The following is a 22,822-nucleotide window of genomic DNA, read 5'->3' on the forward strand; positions in this document are numbered from 1 at the left end:
AACAAAGTTGAATCTCATCTCTTGGTTTGTAAATATATAACTTCATCATAGCAATTTTTTAACGTTAATGTATGTGTCACTATAATAGATTGCCCCTGTATCTGGATATTTTTAATGTCTGCATTCCAGCCAATAACAATCAAGTATTTAGACGGAGGAAATAAAGAGACGTTTATTCTGAAACAGCAGAAGATGATGATATTATTTCAGTGAGATAATGAGAGTCCAACAACCTTTACTAACATTAGAAATGGACTTCAGGGGAATGAAAGCATGATGTGAGCACTTTAATGTCTTTATCTCGTCTCTGTTGTGAATATCATCATTGTCTACAAGCTTATTTCTGCAACAGAATAAAAAAAATGCAATTGTGACTTTTTATCTCACAAAACCTTTTTTCTCAGAATTGTGTGATATAAAGTTTCAATTGTGAGTTACAAAGTCACAATTCTTTCTTTTTCTCACAATTGTGACTATATCTAGGAATCCTGACTTTATAACTTGCAATTGTGAGTTTATATCTTAAATTTTTTACTATATACCTAAAAAAAAGAGAAAAAAAAGTCAGAATTGAGAGATAAAAAGTCGCAATTATCTTTTGAATTGTTTTATTCTTTGGTTGAAACAAACTTCCATTGGTTTCAGCCTAGCAACTTCTGTGCTGACGAGTTAATCAGAGCCAATTAGTGGTGGGCGATACTGCAAATTTCAGTATCGATCCGATACCAAGTAAATACTGTAATGTATTCTATATGTGTAATACGTGATGACGTAAGCAGTACGTTATGATGTAAGTCGTACGTGGGAAGTACGAAAGACAGAGACACGTGAGGGATAGTGAATAAAGAACATCAGTTCAGTTGTCATCTGTTGCAGTCTGAATTTATTACAAGACAAACAATAATACATGGTGTCAGAAGTTGTAAATGCAAAGAAAGAAGAATGGCACAGTTACAGCCACCATCGAACCTATGTCTACAAGGAAACCTAGCCGAAAACTGGAAGATATGGATTCAAAAATTCGACCTGTTCCTAACGGCTAGCGGTATCGCGGAAAAATCTCAAAAAGTGCAATGCGCCACATTTCTACATGTCGCGGGTGAGGAGGCAATTCAAGTTTTCAATACTTTTGAATTTGGTGATGATGAGAGAGACAAAATCAACGTTCTCAAACAAAAGTTCAAAGACTATTGTGAACCAAGAAAAAACCTACCTTACATCCGTCACATTTTCTTCACGAGGGCTCAAGGACCGTCGGAGAATATTGACTCATACGTCACGGACCTAAAAAACAAAGCCAAAGACTGTGAGTTTGGAGAATTACATAATTCATTAATCAGAGACAGAATTGTTTGTGGCATTAAAGATGACACAGTAAGACCAAGATTGCTAAGAGAAGCAGATCTCACATTAGCAAAAGCTGTGGACATCTGTCGAGCTAACGAAATCACATCCAGTCAAATGAAAGCACTACATGAAGAAGTAGACATGCACAAAATTAAAGCAGTGAAAAGTAAACAGAAAATTAAGAGTATGCCAAGAGAAATGCAACATGACTCGAGTGAAAATACAAAATGCAGCAGATGTGGGTACAAACATGAACAGAGAAAGTGTCCTGCCTATGGACAAACGTGCAGACTGTGCAATAAGAAGAACCATTTTGCAAAAATGTGTCGAATTGAGCATAAACAGCCAAGAAAAATGCACACGCTAGAACAGACAGAGGAAGATGACAAAAATATGTTCCTTGGCACGGTTGAAGTTCAGAAAAACAAATTGAAAAGTATTCAATCTCTCACCACAGAAATGCAAGAAGATAAAGAAAAATGGTCTGAAGTGCTCAAGATAAGTGACATGCAAGTGAAATTCAAGTTGGACACTGGTGCAGAATGTAATGTGCTCTCATTAAAAATCTACAATATGCTGGGCATAACGGAGAAGCTGAGTAAATCTACCTGCAAGTTACTTACGTACTCTGGACACCAGATGTCGCCATTGGGACAGAAACAGCTCACATGTGAGTATAAAGGTGAAAAACACAAGATTCAGTTCCAGATTGTTGAAAGAGATGCACCTGCAATCCTAGGAAGATCCACATGTCAAGCACTAGGGATGATAAAAAGGATACATGACGTTTCTGTTGATGATGATGGCATTCTGAAACAGTATGAAGATCTGTTTAATGGTCTAGGATGCATGCCAGGATATCACCACATTCAAGTTGATCCGACAGTAAAGCCTGTAGTACATGCTCCACGAAAAGTTCCTGTTGCACTGAAAGAAAAAATAATTGAAGAATTGCACAGGATGGAACAGATGAATGTCATTGCAAGACAGACAGATCCAACTGATTGGGTGAGTAGCATGGTTACAATTGTCAAACCAGACAAAATTCGAATATGTCTCGACCCACAAGATTTGAACAAGGCAATCAAACGTGAACACTACCCACTACTCACAGTAGAAGAGGTTGTATCTAACATGCCAAATGCTAAAGTGTTTTCTGTGCTTGATGCCAACCAAGGATTCTGGCAGATTAAATTGGATGATGACAGTTCCAAGTTGTGCACATTCAACACTCCAATAGGAAGATATAGATTCCTGCGTTTGCCATTTGGAATATCGTCAGCATCTGAAGTCTTTCAGAGAGCTGTAGTACAGATGATTGAAGATATGGATGGTGTGATAAACATTGTGGATGATTTGCTGGTTTGGGGTGAAACGGTACAAGAGCATGATGCCAGACTGAAAAAACTGCTCCAAAGGGCAAGAGAATACAACCTCAAACTAAACAAAAAGAAATGTCAAATCCGAACATCACAAATCAAGTATATTGGTCATGTGCTGACAGCAGAAGGACTGAAACCAGACGAAGAGAAGGTGAGAGCTGTAGTTCAGTTACCTCCACCAGAAGATAAGCAAGCTCTTCAAAGATTTCTAGGTATGCTGCAGTATCTTGCCAAGTTTATTCCTAACTTGTCGGAAGTAAGTGCTCCAGTCAGACAACTGCTGGAGAATGATGCTGAGTGGTTCTGGGGAAGTGAACAAGAGAAAAGTTTTCAGAAACTTAAAGCTCTAGCAACAAATGCACCAACATTGAAATATTACGATGTCAACAAACCGTTAACATTGTCAGTAGATGCCAGCTCTGAAGGCATGGGTGCAGTTTTGCTTCAAGACCAGAGACCTGTAGCATATGGATCAAGAGCGCTCACGGATTGCCAACGCCGATACGCACAAATAGAAAAGGAACTCCTTGCCATTGTATATGGATGTGAAAAGTTCCACCAATATGTATATGGCAGAGAAGTTCAAGTAGAAAGTGACCACAAGCCGCTTGAGAGCATTTTCAAAAAACCGCTGCATCAAACGCCATTAAGACTGCAAAGGATGTTGCTAAGACTTCAAAGGTACAATCTGAAAGTCATGTACAAGCCAGGCAAAGAAATGCACATAGCAGACGCATTGAGTCGCGCTTACCTTGATGAACACAACGAAGACCTGCTTGAAGAGGAGCTAGAGGTAAACTGTGTCACACCTCAACTACCTGTGTCTGAAAAGAAACTGGAAGAGTTCAGGAAAACAACAGCTGAAGATCTTGAAATGCAGAAACTGAAAGACTACATACTGAATGGATGGCCTACAGAGAAAAGTTCAGTGCACAAAGACATTCAGAAGTATTGGACTTTTAAAGAGGAAATCAGTTATGCATCAGGTCTTGTGTTCAAAGCATCAAAACTCATCATTCCAAGTAGAATGAGAAAAGAAATGTTGGACAAAATTCATGAGTCGCATCTGGGCATGGTGAAATCCAAGGAAAGAGCGAGAGACATCATTTATTGGCCCGGAATGTCAGTTGAAATTGAAAAAATGATATCTCAATGTGCCACATGCAACACTCATCGAAACAGTCATGCAAAAGAACCGCTAATACCTCATGCACTGCCAGAAAGACCATGGGCAAAAGTTGGCACTGACTTGTTTCAGCACAATGGTTCTGAATATTTGATGTGTGTGGACTACTACTCCAAATTTCCAGAGATCGCAAAGCTGAATGATACTACCAGCAAAAGTGTAATCCTAGCACTGAAATCACTGTTTTCAAGACATGGTATACCAGATGTGGTAATATCAGATAATGGTCCACAATATGCCAGTCAAGAATTCAAGCGTTTTGCAGAAAACTGGGAGTTCGAGCACAAGACGTCTAGTCCGAGATATGCTCAATCTAATGGACAAGCAGAAAGAATGATCCAAACCATCAAGAGAATGCTCACAAAGTCACAAAGTGAGAATGGAGATCCATATATTGCATTGCTGGAATACCGCAATACTCCACTAGATGGCATTGGTATGTCACCGGCACAACTTCTAATGGGAAGAAGATTAAAATCCAAACTGCCGACTTCAAGCAAATTGTTGACTCCAAAAGGAAGTAAGAAAGTTCAAGAACAACTTAAACAGAGGCAGTTAAAGCAAAAAATGTACTATGACAAAAACACCAAACAGTTGCCTGAGATATCACCAGGAGACAAAGTGAGAGTTCAGCAAGGACAAATCTGGAATCCTGCAACCGTTTTGAGGAAACATGACTTGCCAAGATCGTATGTTCTTCGCACATCAGATGGAAAGATCTACAGAAGAAACAGAAAGCATCTGTTAAAGACAAAAGAACAAGAATTTCCATCAACAAATGATAAAGATGACTTTGACACAGAGTCAAACGCAAGTGCAACACTGGAGAGAGAAATAAATCCAGACACACATCAAGAATGTTCAACTGATGGACAAATCAAACCAAACATCATCACAAGATCAGGAAGAGAGGCTAAAATTCCTTCAAGATTTAGAGACTATAAAATGCACTAAATTGACTAAGGCATCTGAGTAAATGTTTAATTACACATCGGAATAATAATGCTTGTTGGTGAACTCCTTATTCAGTGTTGAGATAGTTGTTAAAGTTGTAAAAAAAAAAAAAAAAAAAAAAAAAAGGGGGATGTAATGTATTCTATATGTGTAATACGTGATGACGTAAGCAGTACGTTATGATGTAAGTCGTACGTGGGAAGTACGAAAGACAGAGACACGTGAGGGATAGTGAATAAAGAACATCAGTTCAGTTGTCATCTGTTGCAGTCTGAATTTATTACAAGACAAACAATAATACAAATACAGGGCCAGTATCGCTTATATCGATACCGATACCAATACTTTTTCATTTTAAAAGCATGCACTTGGACATACACTTTCCTGTGCTAGAGCAGTGTGTCATGATTTATGAGGTGAATGCATCATTAATATGCTGAATACGTTTTCATGACTACTAAATATTTTGTGATTTGTGCTCTCAACTCGCCTGTAATTAGTCAGTGACTTTTACAAAACTACCCTAACTATAGTACTAGCCTACTAGTACTAGCCTACTGTTCAAAAGTTTGGGGTCTGTAAGATTTTTAATACTCTTCTGCATTTATTTGATCAAAAATACAGTAAACACTGTAATATTACAATTTACCATATGTTTTCTATGTCATAGTAAACTGTAATTTATTCATGTGATCAAAGCTGAATTTTCGGCATCATTACTCCAGTCATGATGATAATTCATTTTAATATGCTGATTTGCTGCTCAGGAAACATTTCTTATTATCATCAATGTTGAAAACAGTTTCATATTTTTGTGGAAACCATGATGCAGAATTATTTGATGAATAAAGTTGAAAGAACGGCATTTATATGAAGTAGTTTTTTTTTAACAGTGTATTGACTGTCACTTTTGATCAATTTAATGCATCGATCCTTGTTGAATAAAAATATTAATTTCATTAAAAAAATCGTACTGACATCAACATTTTGAACCGTTATGTACACTTTTGGTTTGTTTATTGCGAAATAACTCCCGATTGTTTCTCTGTCATCTAAGCAAGGCTTCGTTTCCCAAACGCACTGGGCCTGTGAGCTCAGCGAAGCACCAGCATCGAACGCTCTCTGTGATTGATTGGTTTCGTCTTGTATCCAGATGACTAGGAGAAAAAGTTCTATCCTACACAATTATCCTCTAACATTTGCTTATTTTTCCACTTAGAAGCTTATTTTACGCACTGAATTGCATGCTAAATTAATAAAAAATTACTGGTAAAAAAACACACATTTGGATCTATATTTTTATGTGTGGATCGATCCTTTTCGATACCACGTCAGTATCGATACTTCATGATCGATCCGCCCACCCCTAGAGCCCATTGCAGTCTCGGCATCTCGAAAACGCCACGCTGATGTTGATCCTCGTTTTAGTTCTCCTTTTGTCCCAAAGTCTGCTTGCCAGGGTCTATAATGTTTGAACGAAACAACAACAGCGTGAGCTGAACGTAACGCAGTTCTCCACGTCTGTCGCCATGGTTACTATGGCAGATCGGGCGGAAACCAGGGATAACGCGGATATTACGTCATTGACAGGCGACCAGTGAACATGGACGAGCCATTATTTAAAGGGGTCATATAATGTCATTTTTGCACAAGCTAATATGATTCTTTAGGGTCTAAATTAAAAGTTTGTAATATACTTTAATTAAAAATTCTCATTAGTATTGTAAGAAAACACTAATTTTACCTGGTCAAAAACAGCTCTTTTTTCAACACTCCGTTTAAGTGCATGTGTCTTTAATGCTAAATCCTTAAGTATCCCTTTAAGATTCAAAAGACATCAGTGAATCAGTTTATTTCATGTTGATTATATCAACAGGTAACATCATAACCTGATCTCATTTCATTTTAGCTTTCTTTGCTGCTGCAAATGTGTTTGACAAAAACACTGTCACGGTGGCCAAAAAAGACAAAATATGTAATAAGTGTAAGAGCCCAACTAATGGAAACACTAATCACTGTTATGGTGACTTCCAATGAAACACATTAGAGTTAAACCCCTGTTAATTTTCAATTAAAACTTTCGTAGACGTCTGACAGAAATAAAGTCAGCTTGGTTAGTAATAAGTGAAGCTGGTAATGCTGTTAGTGGAGTTGTTTAATCCTCCTCTGCTGAGATCTTCAGAGATTTAATGTCTTCTTTTATCTTCAGTTGATTTCATCTAAGGCTGTGGCTGAAGTCAGTTATAGTTCTTGTGTTTCTGCTCGTCTCTTTTTCAATAATCTTCTTGTCCGGTGATTCTGCTTGTTAACAAGCTTATTAAAGGGGCATTCCACCCATTTGAACATTGTTTTTTATTTAAAGTGGGTCATATATGTAGTCGAAATGTAAAATAAATTTTGAATTTGGTGCCTTCGTGACCGAGGAAAGACAAAAAATAACTTCAGGACGCATTTGTATGAAAGACAACAACTCCCACAATGCACCACATTGCACAGCTCCGCAAGCCACTCCCACTAATCCAGAAAGCGCATATCTGCCTATAAGAGAAATCACTCTTCCGTCTACAAGGCTAGCTACCACCAGAGCTTGAAATTCATTTCACACAAAATGTCTAGTTAGTTGGCGAACTCATTAGTGCATTACTCCTTGTTTGTATTTCTTTCGAAAAGGTGAATTATTGCATGGTACCTGGATGTTCAGTCAGAACATATGCGGTGCGAAACTAGGATGGTTCACAACACAAACGTCCGTGTCCTCGTCTGATTCAGAGATTTCGTCCAGGAGAAATTGTCATCGTTGAAATTCTTTGCCGCAGACGGACTCTATCTCTGTGTTCGTAGTTGCATAGTGAGATCACCGGCGCCACCAGTCCGCCCTAACTCGAGCCAGTCCGGGCTCCTCGTCCGCGGCAGGCAGGTCTTCTGCCTCGGCTGCTCTTCGCTATAATGCGGCTTGTAAAGGTAGCCACAAACACCTGATTCAAGCATCAGACTTCCGAAATCCTCTTCTTCTATATCATATTGAGCACTCTCCTCCGCTATTGTCATAACTGTACATCTGTCTCCACAGCGCCTGTTAGCTTAGCTTCAAACAAGATGGAGGATATTGCTTTCAGTTTCAGAGAGTAAAGTCCCACCCACTGATCTGTAATAGGTCTGTAGCGTGAGCGGGTCCCGCCCCTGGGAAAGATTGGAGAGATGAGGAACTAGTGCTTATAGTCTCAACAGAAATCCCCCCCTCTTACACTTCCTCCTACAATGACGCAAAATGACGATTTTTGCGTCATTGTAGGAGGAAGTGTAAGAGGTAAATAACGGATTTCTCCCGTCTCAGGGGAAAATGAGAGAGTGTTGCACGACCATTCAACAGTATGACTGGGTTTCTAACAATGCAAAGCTTAATGCAAATGGGTGGAGTGTCCCTTTAAAGGTCCCATTGCATGGATTATTTTATTATTTTATAATGTTTCCTGGGGTGCCCTTATAATGTTAGTATGTTTTTTTTAGATCAAAAGTTGTTATAATTTATAAATAAAGGCATATTTCCTAGCCTGATTTTAGCCTCTGATTTGAACGCTCTGTTTGAAGGGGCGTGGCTGCTGTGAGACTTCAGTGTAAACGCCCACTGCTGTGATTGGCTGCTGTGAGACTTCAGTGTAAACCCCCACTGCTGTGATTGGCTGCTGTGAGACTTCAGTGTAAACCCCCACTGCTGTGATTGGCTGACATGCTTGCATATGAAATATCTCGCATTACATGTGGAACTCTCTCGAAAACTTTTACTATTACAACTATTATACGTTTTTACTATTACAGCTTATCGGGATTAACGAATCGTGAGAAATTTTTTAAGTATTTAGATCTATTCCCATCACATAAAAGGTTGCAGTGATGAGCATTGAGCAGATGACAGCCTGTTGATCGCGTGAATGAAGATCTTATCATTGGAACGCAGTTTCTGCACCCTCACTAATGCTTTCACCAGTGCAAACATGAGATACAGTAAGAGCTTCGTTGTGCAGTGTAACAGCATCATTGATTTGATAATGAGTTTTGGCAAGTGTCCATAAAAACTTGCGCTGTGTGATTGACAGCTTGGGTGATTGGAAAGGGATTGTTCTTTGATCGCTTTCTGTATATATATTAATCACAGTTTAAGTAAGATTATGTTCATCCTACTAAGAGAAACGACGTGAAGTTGATCGTTTAGTCACTGGCTTGATTTACTGATGCATAAACAGTATTGAACGATTTTGAGAGAAAGATTATATGTCTGAACTTGAACAATTACACATCAGAAATTCACATAACTCATGGTTCTCCAGAGGCTCGGATGAAGGAACTAAAAAAATACTTTTGTGTTCATTTTGTACAATCCAAACACTGAGCAACTGCCATGCTTCGCTCATTTGCAAACCATGATGTCTCTCGAGGAAAAAACAATATCGCGCTCGCACAGCTCATTTTCTCATGGGCGGGCCAAATTCTTTTTGCGGGTAAAGAAGAGAAAGGGGCGGTAACCTTTAGGAGGTAACCTAAATATTTCTAGATTCACCCGTCTGAGCTTTCGTTTTCTCAAAAACACCCAGGGCTTGGTTTACACCCATCAAAATGTCTAGCCACTGGGGGACCATAGGCAGGCTAGGGAAACTCATATTAAGGTTAAAAAAACTCATAAACTGAAATTTTCATGCAATGGGACCTTTAAGGCTGAAATGACTCCATATTTAATATACACAGATTTTGTGGCTCAGATAAGGCCCAGTTCTGGTTTATTTCTTTGCTCTTGGCTGACATGTGGCATTACTATGGGTTGCTTGTGGCCCAGATCTGGCAAACAGGAGTGAGCCAACCAAGGGCCATCATTCCACAATGCATGTGGGCCAGATTATTATTCCACATGTGCCAGATGTGGGCCGGATCTGGGAAGTCACAATTTTGCTATGTGGGTACTGCAGCATGAACATAATAACTAATGATTTTTACAACAAAAATGAATCAATCAAAAACGAACAAAAACGAAAGCTGGACAATAACTTTATTTCTAGAGCTGCTTCACAGCCAAAACAATCTTTGTTGCATTATTTTCCTGTTATCACTGTAAAGCTGCTTTGAAACAATCTGTATTGTAAAAAGAGCTATATAAATAAAGGTGACTTGACTTGACATCACCAACTACTGTCCTTGCATGCATGATACAGCGTTTTTAGTTGTTTCCGCGGATCTGTGTGTATTGGAATCATTTTGACCATAGCCGCGTTTCCACCAAAATTACCTGGAACAATTTGTCCTGTTGCTGTCTGTGTTTCCATCGTGGTCTAAAGTACTGTGAATATTAGGAAAGTTAGTCCAGTGACGTAGGACTGCGTGCTACTTTCTAGTTCCCGCTGGATTTCATCCTCTATATTTAAGCTTAATAAAGCCTGAACCTCGCCGTCGGTCCATCTGTCATATTTTTTTTTAACTCCATTGTTGTTTTGAATAGCAAACAACGCACCGCAACACTTTTAAAAATGGTGGTTGAAATAAAATGCTGCATGGAGTCAAACAATCAAAATGCTGCGTGAACTCAACCAATCAGCGTGTTCAGCATCCAGTCCCGAACGTTCCTGAACTTTGAAAAAGTACTGCCTCGCGAACAGGGACTTTCCATCGATATCTCACAAACCAATTTGTACGAATCCACACAAGTGAGTATAAGGTGGCTAAATTCATATGAATTCGTACAATTTGTCTAAACCCAAATTATGGGTTAGTGTAGGTGCAGGGTCAGGGGTAGGTCATTCGTACAAATTCATACGAATTGGGCAACTCGTAAAATACATACAAATTGCTGTGAGAATCGAGTTGGACTTTCTGAGGGAAGATTTTTACCCGGAACTCCATTTAGACCCGTGTTCCTGCGGTCGAAACACACCGAGTACCACCCCAAAGTCCATAGTTCCCAGGGAAAGGTCCTGTGGTAGAAACACAGCTAATGTGTTCATCTGTACAAAAAAAAAAAAAAGAAAGAAAAAAACGTTTTAATACATCATTGTCGTGTAAACATACCCGCATAAGGATAAGCATAAGGATGTAGTGTAACGACGCCCAGTTACAAGAATGCACTAATATTTTGTTGGTAGTACCAGTTTACAACAATTAGTTAAAACTAAGTTGTCAACATTTCGGAAAAAATAATAATGTGTCGTTACACTACATCCTTATGCATCGCTTTCTGTCAGGACTTTTACGTGCTTTTCTCAACTCAATGAAGTGACGTCAACGTCCGGGTTAGCAGTAGCATGAGCCATCAGTGTTATTTAAATAAACTCCTGATGTACTAACAAACTTTCCAATGCCTTTCTTGAGAGTCTGTTAAAGGTTAATCTGAAAATGTATCTGTTCTAGCCTATTGATTATCAAATTTTGATGTAATTAATTATCCATATTAGATACAAATACATGGACTATGTATCCCCTTAGTGGGTGATTTAAAATATGTAGGTAATAATTGATCATAACCAGTATGCCAGTAATTATTTATTCCCTTTTTTGAGCTAATTGGCTACATCAATTAAAATGATCCTTTCATTCTGTATTTTTACAGATAAAGAAACACTATTGAAGAAGAAATGTGATCATATCATATTTAATCCAGCAATGTGACACAGGTGTAAAGAATACAAATATTCTACACTTGTTTTCCTGATTTGAATAGATGTGCGAAAATACCAACCCGGTATCACGCTAAAGCGTGTAATACACACGCTGGTCCACAAGCGGATGCGTGTCAATGTCACGCTTTGCCTCCTCTAGGCGTGAAAATGACACGCATGAATGAAGGTTGAGTATCGGTTGAGTATCGGTAGGGGGCGATGATTTCCTCAATGCCAACAACTCCCCACGGAGCAAAGAGAGAAGCGATATATTGCATTCTCCAAAATTCCCGCGTCAGGTCGGTCAAAGCCATACATTTTTATTATGGTTCTGTAATTTAAGAAATACTAACGTTGCTGTAGCCTAACGTTATATTTGTGTGTGTGTGTGTGTGTACTGTGGGGCTTTTTAATCTATGGTGCTGTTAACGTTACCGTGGTCAATAACGTTAATGGAAATTGATATTAATTGGCTAACGTTAATTAATTAATCACAGAAAGCTGCAATGACTGCATATTATGTTATATTAACATTATAAAAAGTTGTTATGGTCGATGGGAAGTAACTTGATGATGATGATGATGATAATATGCGCGAATTTTGATCCTGAAATATCGATAGGCCTAAACGTTACTGATGTTGTATCTATTCTAATCTAAAGGATCTATCCACACATACAAAATATCGATCCTAAGGTGTTTTTTTAAAAACCAGTAATTTTATTTATTTAGCACGAATTTATTTTATTTAGAAAGTATGCATTAAATTGATTAAACGTGACAGTAAAGGCTTTTACATTGTTACACAAATATATATATTTCATGTAAATGCTGTCCTAATAATTATGATGCTGAAAATTCAGCTTTGATCACAGGAATAAATTACATTTTAACATATTCAAATGGAAAACAGATCGCCTGTTTTAAATTGCAATAATATTTTACAATATTTGTTTTTACAAATATTTACTGTATTTTTTATCAAATAAATGCAGCCTTGGTAAGCAGATTAGACTTCTTTCAACATTAAACATCTTACCGACCCCAAACTTTTGAAAAGTAACATGTAACATTTTCTATAATTATGCTAGTTTGTGCAATTAAATTTATTTTGATTGATCGTTAAAGTTCAAATGGATTGTGTTATGTTCTGTAATTGTTGTTAATAAATCTGTCAGAAGAAAATGTGCAAAATTTTACCTATTGGGTACAACAGTGGCAGTCCTTTAAAAATTAACAATGGTTTTACTACGGTAACCATACACACACGACTAATTACAGGTGCATCAAGAGCACAAATCACAAATTATTTTAGAGGTCGTGAAAATGTATTCATATTTAGCATATTAATGATGCATTCACCATCTCATATATCACGACACACTGCTTCTGTTCATGAATGCAGTTTACATGCTAAATATGCATTGTGCAATAACAGAATCACAGTTATCTTCTTTATTTTGTTACAGTTCTGCGTCTATAATATGACAAATCCATGAAGCCTTGCTGCAAGAGAATTAACTATGTTTTTGTTCCCCTTTGTCCAACAGCTCCTGTTTTTACCCACCATCCTTCCCTGTTACCGCCACCTGTATCTCTTTATAAGAAAACCAACGGCTCTTTTAAGAGCCACTCCTATACTCCTCTTACTACCTCTCTCTCTCACACACTCTCTCTCTATTTCTAATTCACTCACTCACTCACTCACTCTCTCTCTCTCTCTCTCTCTCTCTCAATTTCTTTCTCCTAAAGCTTCACTGTCTTCAAGTAAGTATTGTTACTCTATTCTTTATTTTTCTTTCACATTACTCTCTCTCTCACTGTCCAAAACATTTTTAAAAATGTAGTTTTTAATTTGCAAAAGTTTTACCTATTGGGGTACAACAACACTGGCAGCCCTTTAAAAAAATTAACAATGGTTTTACTACGGTAACCATACACACGACTAATTACAGGTGCAGTGAGTGCTCAAATCACAAATTATTTTAGAGGTCATGAAAATGTATTCACCTCATATATCAACCCAAAGTGCATGCTTTTAAAAGTAAAAAGTATTGGTATCAGCGTTATTGAACCCTTTATTTACTTGGTATCGGATCAATACCAAATTTTGCAGTATCCAGTGTACTTTCTGTTCTGTGGTGTGCAATCTCACTATCTCTTTCTCATATTTTATGCAGTCCTATAACAAGCTGTCATTAATAACATTGTCACATTGTCTTCCTCTCTTCCAGAAGCCTGGTGTCTTCAAGTAAGTATTGATTTTTTTATTATTTAAATCTCGTCCTGCTTTGTTTGTGTGAAAGAAGTACTTCTCAAAATCTTTTTGTGTCTTTGTCACTCTCTCTCTTTATCTATGATAGAAATGCCAGGCCAAGGGTCAACAAGGAGAAATTGTATGGTTTGCCATACAGAAATGAATGTGGCCTGCAAAACTTGCAACACATGCAAGGAAGAACAGCCACATAAGCTGAGGCTAAAAAAAAAACTAAAAAAGTTTGATCAGAAGAGGGAGAGCTGGGTGGATATGCAGAAAAAAAATCGGACCACCTCTCATATCCAGGATTAAGCTGTGTTGTTGGTATGCGATTGCTTTCATTGTTTTTATACAGGTTACGCAGGTTATTTTCCAAATGTTGCTATATATATTTTCAAATAATACATGTTACTTTGTATGTATGTGTCTTTGTATTTTTAGCTTGAAAAATTGCAGGCACTGGGTTTAAGGGGGGTTTTACTTTTGTCTAAGCCTGGAAAAAAGCCGAATGCTTGGGTGTCTGAGGTTTTGGCACCCCGCTGTCAGCTGAATGTGACATCACATACATGCCTCGAAAGAATTAAGGGCCTGTATGATATTGTTATTCAAGGTAAGAATATTCTGTTATTTTATTTTTTTAAATGTCCTGTATTTGATGCTGTCACAGGTAAGGCTGTGGTTGCCTTCTCTTGACTAATAGATCATTCAGATTATCATTGATGGTTTTCGCTTACAATTAAAACTGGTCCTAGCAGAGTAACTTCACGATAGCCTATATTTTATTATTTGTTTGTTTATAAAGAACTATGACATTGAATTGGAAGACAAGGTAATTAGCCATGCTATAATTTTAATTACAAAATTCCAGTAGAAAAAAATGGCACAATTGGTCAACCACCAGACTAACTCAAACATCCATCACATGTCTTAAGAACATTCACCTATTAAATCAATACTGCTTGGTAGAAGTAGTTTGGTAGAACAGCACTTGTTAGGTCTATACACATCTCTTTTTGCTACTACGGCTGCAACCAACGATTATTTCTACTGTCGTTTTTTTTCCCTTAAATTAATCGATTAGATGTTTGTTCTATAAAATGACGTAAATTTGTGAAAAAGGTTGATCAATGTTTAATAATTCTGTACTTCTACAATGTAGGCTGGACCACACAAGTTGCTGCAGAACAACTTAATGAACCTTCATCAGCAGCCCCAGTTGAACCCCCAGCAGGACCACCAATGGTCACACCAGATCAACAGGAAACAGTGGCCCTGCTTAATCCCCCAACAGCTCTAATGGGACCCCCAGCAGCACTTATTGAACCACCGAAGTCCCCAATTGGACAGTCAGTGTCCCTTTTAGCACCCTCAGTACAACCACAGCAGCTATCCCAGAACCTGGGGAAAAGACCCCACTCCCCAGAAGAACCTTCAGAAGCCTCCCCAGTTTCTCTTGAAAAAGGTAAGCAAAATTGAAATTGTATTGAAAATAAGTTGTAAGCCCCACAAAACCATTCTCTTACTTTGTGTAATGTGAAACTAAACAAATTCAGAGTCCAGAAACATTTATTATTATTATAATCCTAAAAAAAAATTACACAACTGTTTTCAACATTGATAATAATAATAAATTACACAGTGTGTCCGTGAGCAAGGCAGTGAAGGCACTTTACTCCAGGGGCTCCAGAGGGATTGTCCCTGTAAGTGCACTGTAAGTTGCTTTGGATAAATCGAAAAAAAAAAAATATATATATATATATGAGTGTTTATTGAGCATCAAATCATCATATTAGAATGATTTCTGAAGGATCATGTGACACTGAAGACTGGAGTAATGATGCTGAAAATGCAGCTTTGATCACAGGAATAAATTACGTTTAAAAATGTAATCAAATAGAGAACAGTTCTTTTAAATTGTAAAAATATTTCACAATATTACTGTATTTGCTGTATTTTGAATCAAATAAATCCTTGGAGCCTTGGAGACCGGAAGTCTTCTTTTAAAACATTAAAAAATCTAACCGTTCTAATGATTTTGGCCACCACTGTACAGTATATACATTTTAAAACGATTATATGATTAGAACCTCTCAAATTCCATGAACTGCTGCTGTTGTCATTACTTCATTACTTCAATAATGCCTGTGTTTGCCCATATTTAGGACATTGTTTGGGTGTTTTGGTGTTTTCCTATTCATGGTCCACAATATATTGAATCACTATCGTTATTGCAATATCTCCTTGTGCAATATCATAGGAAAATGTTGCAGAAAGTATGCAATATTTTGTTTATTTTGTGGAGAGAGGCGTCCATGGATTCGATTTAAAGCCCAATTGGTCCACACAGGTCCACTACACGAACATCCCAGCTAGAAATGTTTTGTTCTAAAAACGTTCTGAGAACATTACCATGAAGTTCTAATAATGTTTTCAGCGGGTAGTTTTATTTTGGTTCCCAGAATGTTCTCCTAAAACGTACAAAGCAAAAACTCCAGTGATAAAAAGTTAATGAGATAATTAAGTGATGAATTGAGTGATGATTGAGCATTATTGAAGACACCTGATGTTAACAAGCAGAATCACTGAAGGAGAAAATCACTATTTTTAAGTCACCATTATGGAGAATAGTGTTTGTTTTAGTTGGGCTCTTGACCCTTACATTTTTCACTTAAAATTTTGTTTGGCTGGTGTAAGGACACTCTTACACGTTATAACTGGCAGATGAACAAAGAGACAAAAGTGATCAGATGTTGTTGGTTATGTTTTGACATAATCATCACTTGACCTGAATCACAAAACTCATTTAGAGTCTAATCTCTGACATAGATTTATATTGTTGATTACAGCATCACTGTGATTCTAAAAAATGAGATCCAGAATGTTCAATATAATCCGAAGTATTTCTTAAAAGTTGTTTTGATTTAAAAAAAAAAAGAAAATATATATTTTTTTAGGCACAAACATACATCAAGATTGAGTGTATGAATCTCAACAATGGTGGCAAACAAAATAATGTTTTTATTTTTTTTAAAAACACAGAAAACATGATGCACAAGCATATGTATACAGATATCAGAAAGTTACATGAAATAGTTATAACTGACTTAAGAATTAATACATCAAAATGAAAAAAAAAATCAAATGACTTAAAAGGCATAATAATAGGCCTCATATCTGTAAAATTAAAAAGAAGACATTTTAAAATTAAGGACCTAAAAACACTATAATACAAAAACAATCCACATAAGACATCTGCAATTAATAAAAGACACAAATATTAGATGAGTTTTCAACATACCAGTGTGATTATAAAGGCTGGCTTTTTTTTGATGAACACCAAGAAACATTTGTTCAATTGATTTCTGAAGGTTATGTTGGTCATCACATCTGGTACCTACAGAATCTTAAAGCAACAACAATAATACAAGTTTATTATGATGTCTTTCAAGTTCAAGTTCAAGTTCATTTAGAGCCCCAAATCACATCACTGTTAACAGTGTCAAAGGAGTTTACAAGCCCACAAGTTTATAGCAAACAAAAACAGGACAACGCCCCCTTACTTAATCCTTATGCATGGCAAAGATTCTCACTTATACAATTGCAGTATTAGTAAACTACTTAGAAGAATGTCCATAAAATACTGTACCATCAGTAGCCCATTGTCTGACATCATGTACCCACTGATGCACGATGTTCTCAGGACACCCCAGTTCACTGCTCAAATCCTCCAGTTTCTGAGACTCAGCCTCAGCCTTTTTCAAAGTCTGGTGTAAAAAAAAAGATTTTTGACTTTCCAATCTTAAAAAGTGAGGAAAGTCATGAAAGGCTTAGTATACATAACTCAGACATAACATAATACCTTGATGTATCTGCTGGATCGGGCAAGATGAAGGCCTTCCCACTTCCGTCGGTTCCACCCAATAGCATGGACAGTTAGCATGTCATTCCTGGCTTTAAACAACAGAATGATGTGATGGAGGAAAGTACCATTAATGCTCATGGTATTGCAGTTCATCCACGCATTGACAATTGATTTTTAATTTAAGAGAGATGTAATGCAGTTTTATTAATGTACTATATTAGAATATTTACAGCTGTATATTTGCTATGTTATATAATATTTTGTAATCTCAGTACGAAGTATTAGACAGTTAGAATAAAAAGACAGGTTTCCTAAAATAATATAAATCAGCAATAATTACCAGATTTTGTCATGTACTTGGTTGTGAGGGCACAACGAGACAGGTAGCTGTTGACCATTTCGACCTCCTCCCCTGCAGTTGTGCCAGCACCTTCCTGATTTTTGCCACTCCAGATTATCTTACAAATCAGCATGGCACTTAAATTATAGTCATATACAGTGTATTATATAAGTAATTATTATTATTTATTTTTTTTAATGGTAAGATAAAGAATATGCAGTACCTCACACTTGGTTGAATGAGCCTTGGCATGCATGACAGAAAGGAATGGTCTCATCTGCAGTAAAGGTCTGAGTTCCAACATGGAGACTGCCAACTTCTCAAGGTAAGGCCAATACTTGCAAGCAATATCTGTGCAATAGAACTGTCCGTTTGTGGCTGCTTGGAGCTCCTTCTGCAGGTACAGCGGATAAGCAAATATTTCCCCCCTGTACATGTTAAGAGCCTTGAGTAGCACTCCATGTCTGCAAACAACCACCTCAAGGCCCTCTTCATCCAGTTTACTTGCTCTTCTGGCCGTTTCACGTGCAGCAGACCACTGACTGGCTCCACAGATCCCTTTGCCGGCAGTCTGCATGACACAATAATTCTGGTTAAAACTGAAAGTTGCTATTTTTTCTAACTAGTTACTTCATCCATCAGGATGAGTCAGGTTACATCACACCAACTGGCATCTTTATAATGATCGGTGACAATAAAGGTTTACTTTCAAACTACTACTAAAGAGGAGCTTCAGAAAATGCATCTTCTACTTTCTCTACTCTACAAACTGCAGAGATAGTCACTAGTATAGTCGCATGACAGAGATAGTCGCATGACAAACTGCATGCATAGTCACTATCTCTTGCAGAGATCTGCTATTACATAATTAATGACTTAACATCTCGTAATAATGAGAAACTTTCTCGAAATAATGACTTAACATCTCGTAATAATGAGAAACTTTCTCGAAATAATGACTTAACATCTCATAATAATGACTTAACATCTCGTAATAATGAGAAACTTTCTCGTAATAATGACTTAACATCTCGTAATAATGAGAAACTTTCTCGAAATAATGACTTAACATCTCGTAATAATGAGAAACTTTCTCAAAATAATGACTTAACATCTCATAATAATGAGAAACTTTCTCGAAATAATGACTTAACATCTCATAATAATGAGAAACTTTCTCGTAATAATGACTTAACATCTCATAATAATGAGAAACTTTCTCGTAATAATGACTTATTTTCTCGCACTTCTACGCATGCGCAAAGCAGCGGAGCAGAAGGGCGTGCCACACTAGCGACATCCGCTGGTCAAAGCCGTGTAAATGCATCACAGCAAACATGGCACGCTCTGCAAAACAGTTGTTTTCATTAAAGTCAGTTTGATCTACTAAGTGCAATCTGTAGTATCATTAAATAACATCATCAGTAGGCCTATATCTTCCATACTTTTCCATGCGCACGATAAGGTGTGAAAGTGGAATGCAGAAGCAGGACGGTTACCATGGTAACGAAGGACGCCTGCTTGTGCACACCGATGGAAATTGTTACATGAATTTACAAAACTATCAGATTAAAGTTGGAATATTACATTTATTCGTCAAGTTTAAGTGTAACACATATGTGTGTTAATATAACACGTATTTTGCAGATGCTTCTAGGATATTTGATGTGCAGGTTCATCTGGAAGATATCAATACAGAAATCACCTTTAAGATGTTATGACTTTGGGGACATTTAAACATAAGTGGGCAGTGGAATGGGGGAAAACGCAAGGTCGAGACGTGTTTTTAAAAGCTGAACTTCTTTTCAATGAGCGCCGCGTTTTTAGAACGCCGTGTCATGCGCAAGACGCTGCAGAAGAGCGAGCGCAACGTCCGTCTAGTGCGCGTATGCCTAGAAAAGCAATGAAAAAGTGCGTTCTGTATGAACGGACCCTTACACAGATTTCCAGATGAAGCGTTCTTAAACAGATTTGGAAAGGTGTGCTGTCTTATCATTCCTCCATCTATTTGAAATCCATGGATCACCCTTCTGTGTTGCTACTTGTTCATACACAAAAATACAAATGAATATTACAAATGAATAAAAGACTATCTAGTATGGAAGCCCGTCTCATATACTGACCATTTATCAATCATTAATGTTATTCACTGCAGAGCGTGCCATTTGCTGTGATACATTTACACGGCTTTGACCAGGGGATGTCGCTAGTGTGGCACGCCCTTCTTCTGCTCCCCTGCTTTGCGCATGCGTAGAAGTGCGAGAAAATAAGTCATTATTACGAGAAAGTTTCTCATTATTATGAGATGTTAAGTCATTATTTCGAGAAAGTTTCTCATTATTACGAGATGTTAAGTCATTATTACGAGAAAGTTTCTCATTATTACGAGATGTTAAGTCATTATTTCGAGAAAGTTTCTCATTATTACGAGATGTTAAGTCATTATTTCGAGAAAGTTTCTCATTATTACGAGATGTTAAGTCATTATTACGAGAAAGTTTCTCATTATTATGAGAAAGTTTCTCATTATTATGAGATGTTAAGTCATTATTATGAGAAAGTTTCTCATTATTATGACTTAAAGAATTTTTTTTTTTTACTCAACGTGGCGGAAACGGGCTTCCATACAATGGGGACCAGCAACTGTTTGGTTTTGGGTGAACTATCTCTTTAAGGACAAGCGGCAGCATGTTTATTATTAGGGCTACTGTCTCTTTAAGAACTGCACGCGACGCGTCTAATATACACGCATGTGACAAGCAGATTTTAATTAATTTTCTCTGTTTGCTTTCACTTTAGACATAACCAACTTTGTTTATGTAAACATTGTCTGTATTTGACAGTATTAGCGCAATATAAGACTCAAAAGATAACTTAGTCCAGTAACAGGCTTTTAGTGCATGTGCGTGTCGAGTGTACGCGCTCAGTAAAGCGCATATTTGAACAGCGCATCAGCAGCGAATGACATGTTTAACCGGCAAGGCTTTAAAGCACATGCAAATGATGAACTTTTGTGAACTGCAGTGTCCCGTTCCTCTGCGTTAACATTTGATGTGAATATACGTCGTGCTGCAGTGTAGCCTATAGATGAAGGCGCCGCAACTGATAAAATGCGCAATTGTTTGGTGTGATATTACGATTCCAAATTTAGGGGGACCAGAGGGGGGGCCAAGCTTGGTGACACGGGGGCACTGCCCCCCCTAGAACCGCCACTAAAGGCGAAAAAACATACATTAATGGCTCAAATTTTGTTACAAACTATCTTCACAAATATTAACTATTCATATGTTGGTGTATCGATGAGCTATAAAGTAGTTTGATTAAAAAAGAAATCATTGAATAAAATTGACGATACTCACGTTTCGGCTTAAGTTCTTCAAATGTTTATCCGATCCAATTTGATAGAAGGCGCTGTCTCGAAAAACGAGGGGTCCTGAGAATGCGGGACTCTGGGTGCGGGACTGTAGATGCAGCAGGCTCCGAGTCTGCAGCTTCATACTACTCAGTGTAACGGTCACCAGCTGAAGTGCCCTTGAGAGCCACTAGAGGGCACTCCACATCAGACTATTGTCATTCCCTCACATCTCCCATAATTCTCTGCCTGGACTCATCAGTGCCCATTGTTTTCAGCTGTGTCTCATTATTCGGTTTAGCTTTTCAATATCCCTCCTCGTCTCCTTGCTTCTCTGTTCTCCATCCTATGACCCGGAAAACGATCGAGCTCAGCCATCTTGAAGGACATCTCAATTCTCTAATTGCACAGCCAGGAGTGAGGAGCTTCCTGAGGAGTTATGAGCGAGGATACACAGGTTTGTCCTATGCGGAAGAGCTTTATTGACTAAATGTGACGCACGTATAAATTCTCCTCACAATCATTTAAATTTATACTTTACCTTTGCATTTTATTTAAACCACACATTTCACATATTTCAGCAGGGAATCTTGCTTTATTATGAATTTCTTAAATAACCAAACTAATACAATATAAGGGCAGATCCTTTGAGCGCTGCTGATGACGCTGTGAAGTGACGCTCGAGTAATCAAGTATTCCAATGTATAAAAAAGCTTTCATTCGATTCCTCCGTCCTCATTTTCTTTCCTTGCAGCGTTTCATCGTATCCTACAGGAGTGGAGCTGAACGCGGGTTGCTTTGGTGGGGTAGGCCTATTATGATATTAGACTACATAGCCTATAATAAAAGATAATGAATTTCAAACCTGAACCAAACATATTTTTATTCAAAGATCAACAGTCTGTCATTAGTCTTTAGTCTGCCACAAAAAAACAACAACATTAAAATCATGAACTCAAATGTCATTGTGAAAAAAACAAAAACAATGACTGTTGTACCAGTGCGTAAATCAGACCTTTCAGGCTATAGCCTAACGCTAATAAGCCTTATGCCAAAATTATTATTACAACTAAATTGTCGGTCATTAAATAAGAAAACTAAATAATTGTGTAGATGATTTGCTTTGTGTAACCCGACATCAGACATTAGTCCAAAGTATTTTTTTGCACACAGTGTCGCGACCAATCAGTCCTCGCGGCTGCTGCAACTTGCGTTCGCTTATCAATGCATATAAATTTGCGCCTGCGGTATCTTTGTAGAACATCAAAAAAATAAAAAAAGATGCTGCAGCCAATGAGCAGCCGGCAGGGGCTGCAGGACGACTCAACCTCCACGGACAGTTTTTAAAGTTTTATCAGACAATAACTACTCAAGATTTTGCTTTAGTATCATTTTCAGGACAAGAAGGGCCGGATTCAGGATTCAGGACAACAGCTTAGATTCCGGGACTGTCCGATTTTTTTCGTGACGTCTGGCCACCCTAATTGAGAAGCACCCCTTAAAA

At 37.6% G+C, this 22,822-nt stretch overlaps 1 protein-coding gene across 1 annotated transcript; it reads right to left on the reverse strand.

Annotated features, from left to right (window-relative positions):
- Positions 1 to 16,968: 16,968 nt before the first annotated feature.
- Positions 16,969 to 18,775, reverse strand: LOC311079884 (uncharacterized protein; the record flags this gene model as incomplete). The annotated part of the gene is made up of 6 exons (XM_084109606.1): positions 18,190 to 18,775; positions 17,967 to 18,084; positions 17,624 to 17,715; positions 17,411 to 17,528; positions 17,063 to 17,167; positions 16,969 to 16,976 (listed from the first exon to the last, which is right to left on the reverse strand). Exons 1-6 carry the CDS (start codon positions 18,541 to 18,543, stop codon positions 16,969 to 16,971), a joined length of 795 nt encoding a protein of 264 aa, XP_083965732.1. The 5' UTR covers positions 18,544 to 18,775.
- Between the last annotated feature and the right edge of the window lie 4,047 nt (positions 18,776 to 22,822).

The sequence above is a fragment of the Abramis brama genome (assembly GCF_963993115.1).
Source record: "Abramis brama genome assembly, chromosome: 3".
NCBI classification, from domain to species: Eukaryota; Metazoa; Chordata; class Actinopteri; order Cypriniformes; family Leuciscidae; genus Abramis; species Abramis brama.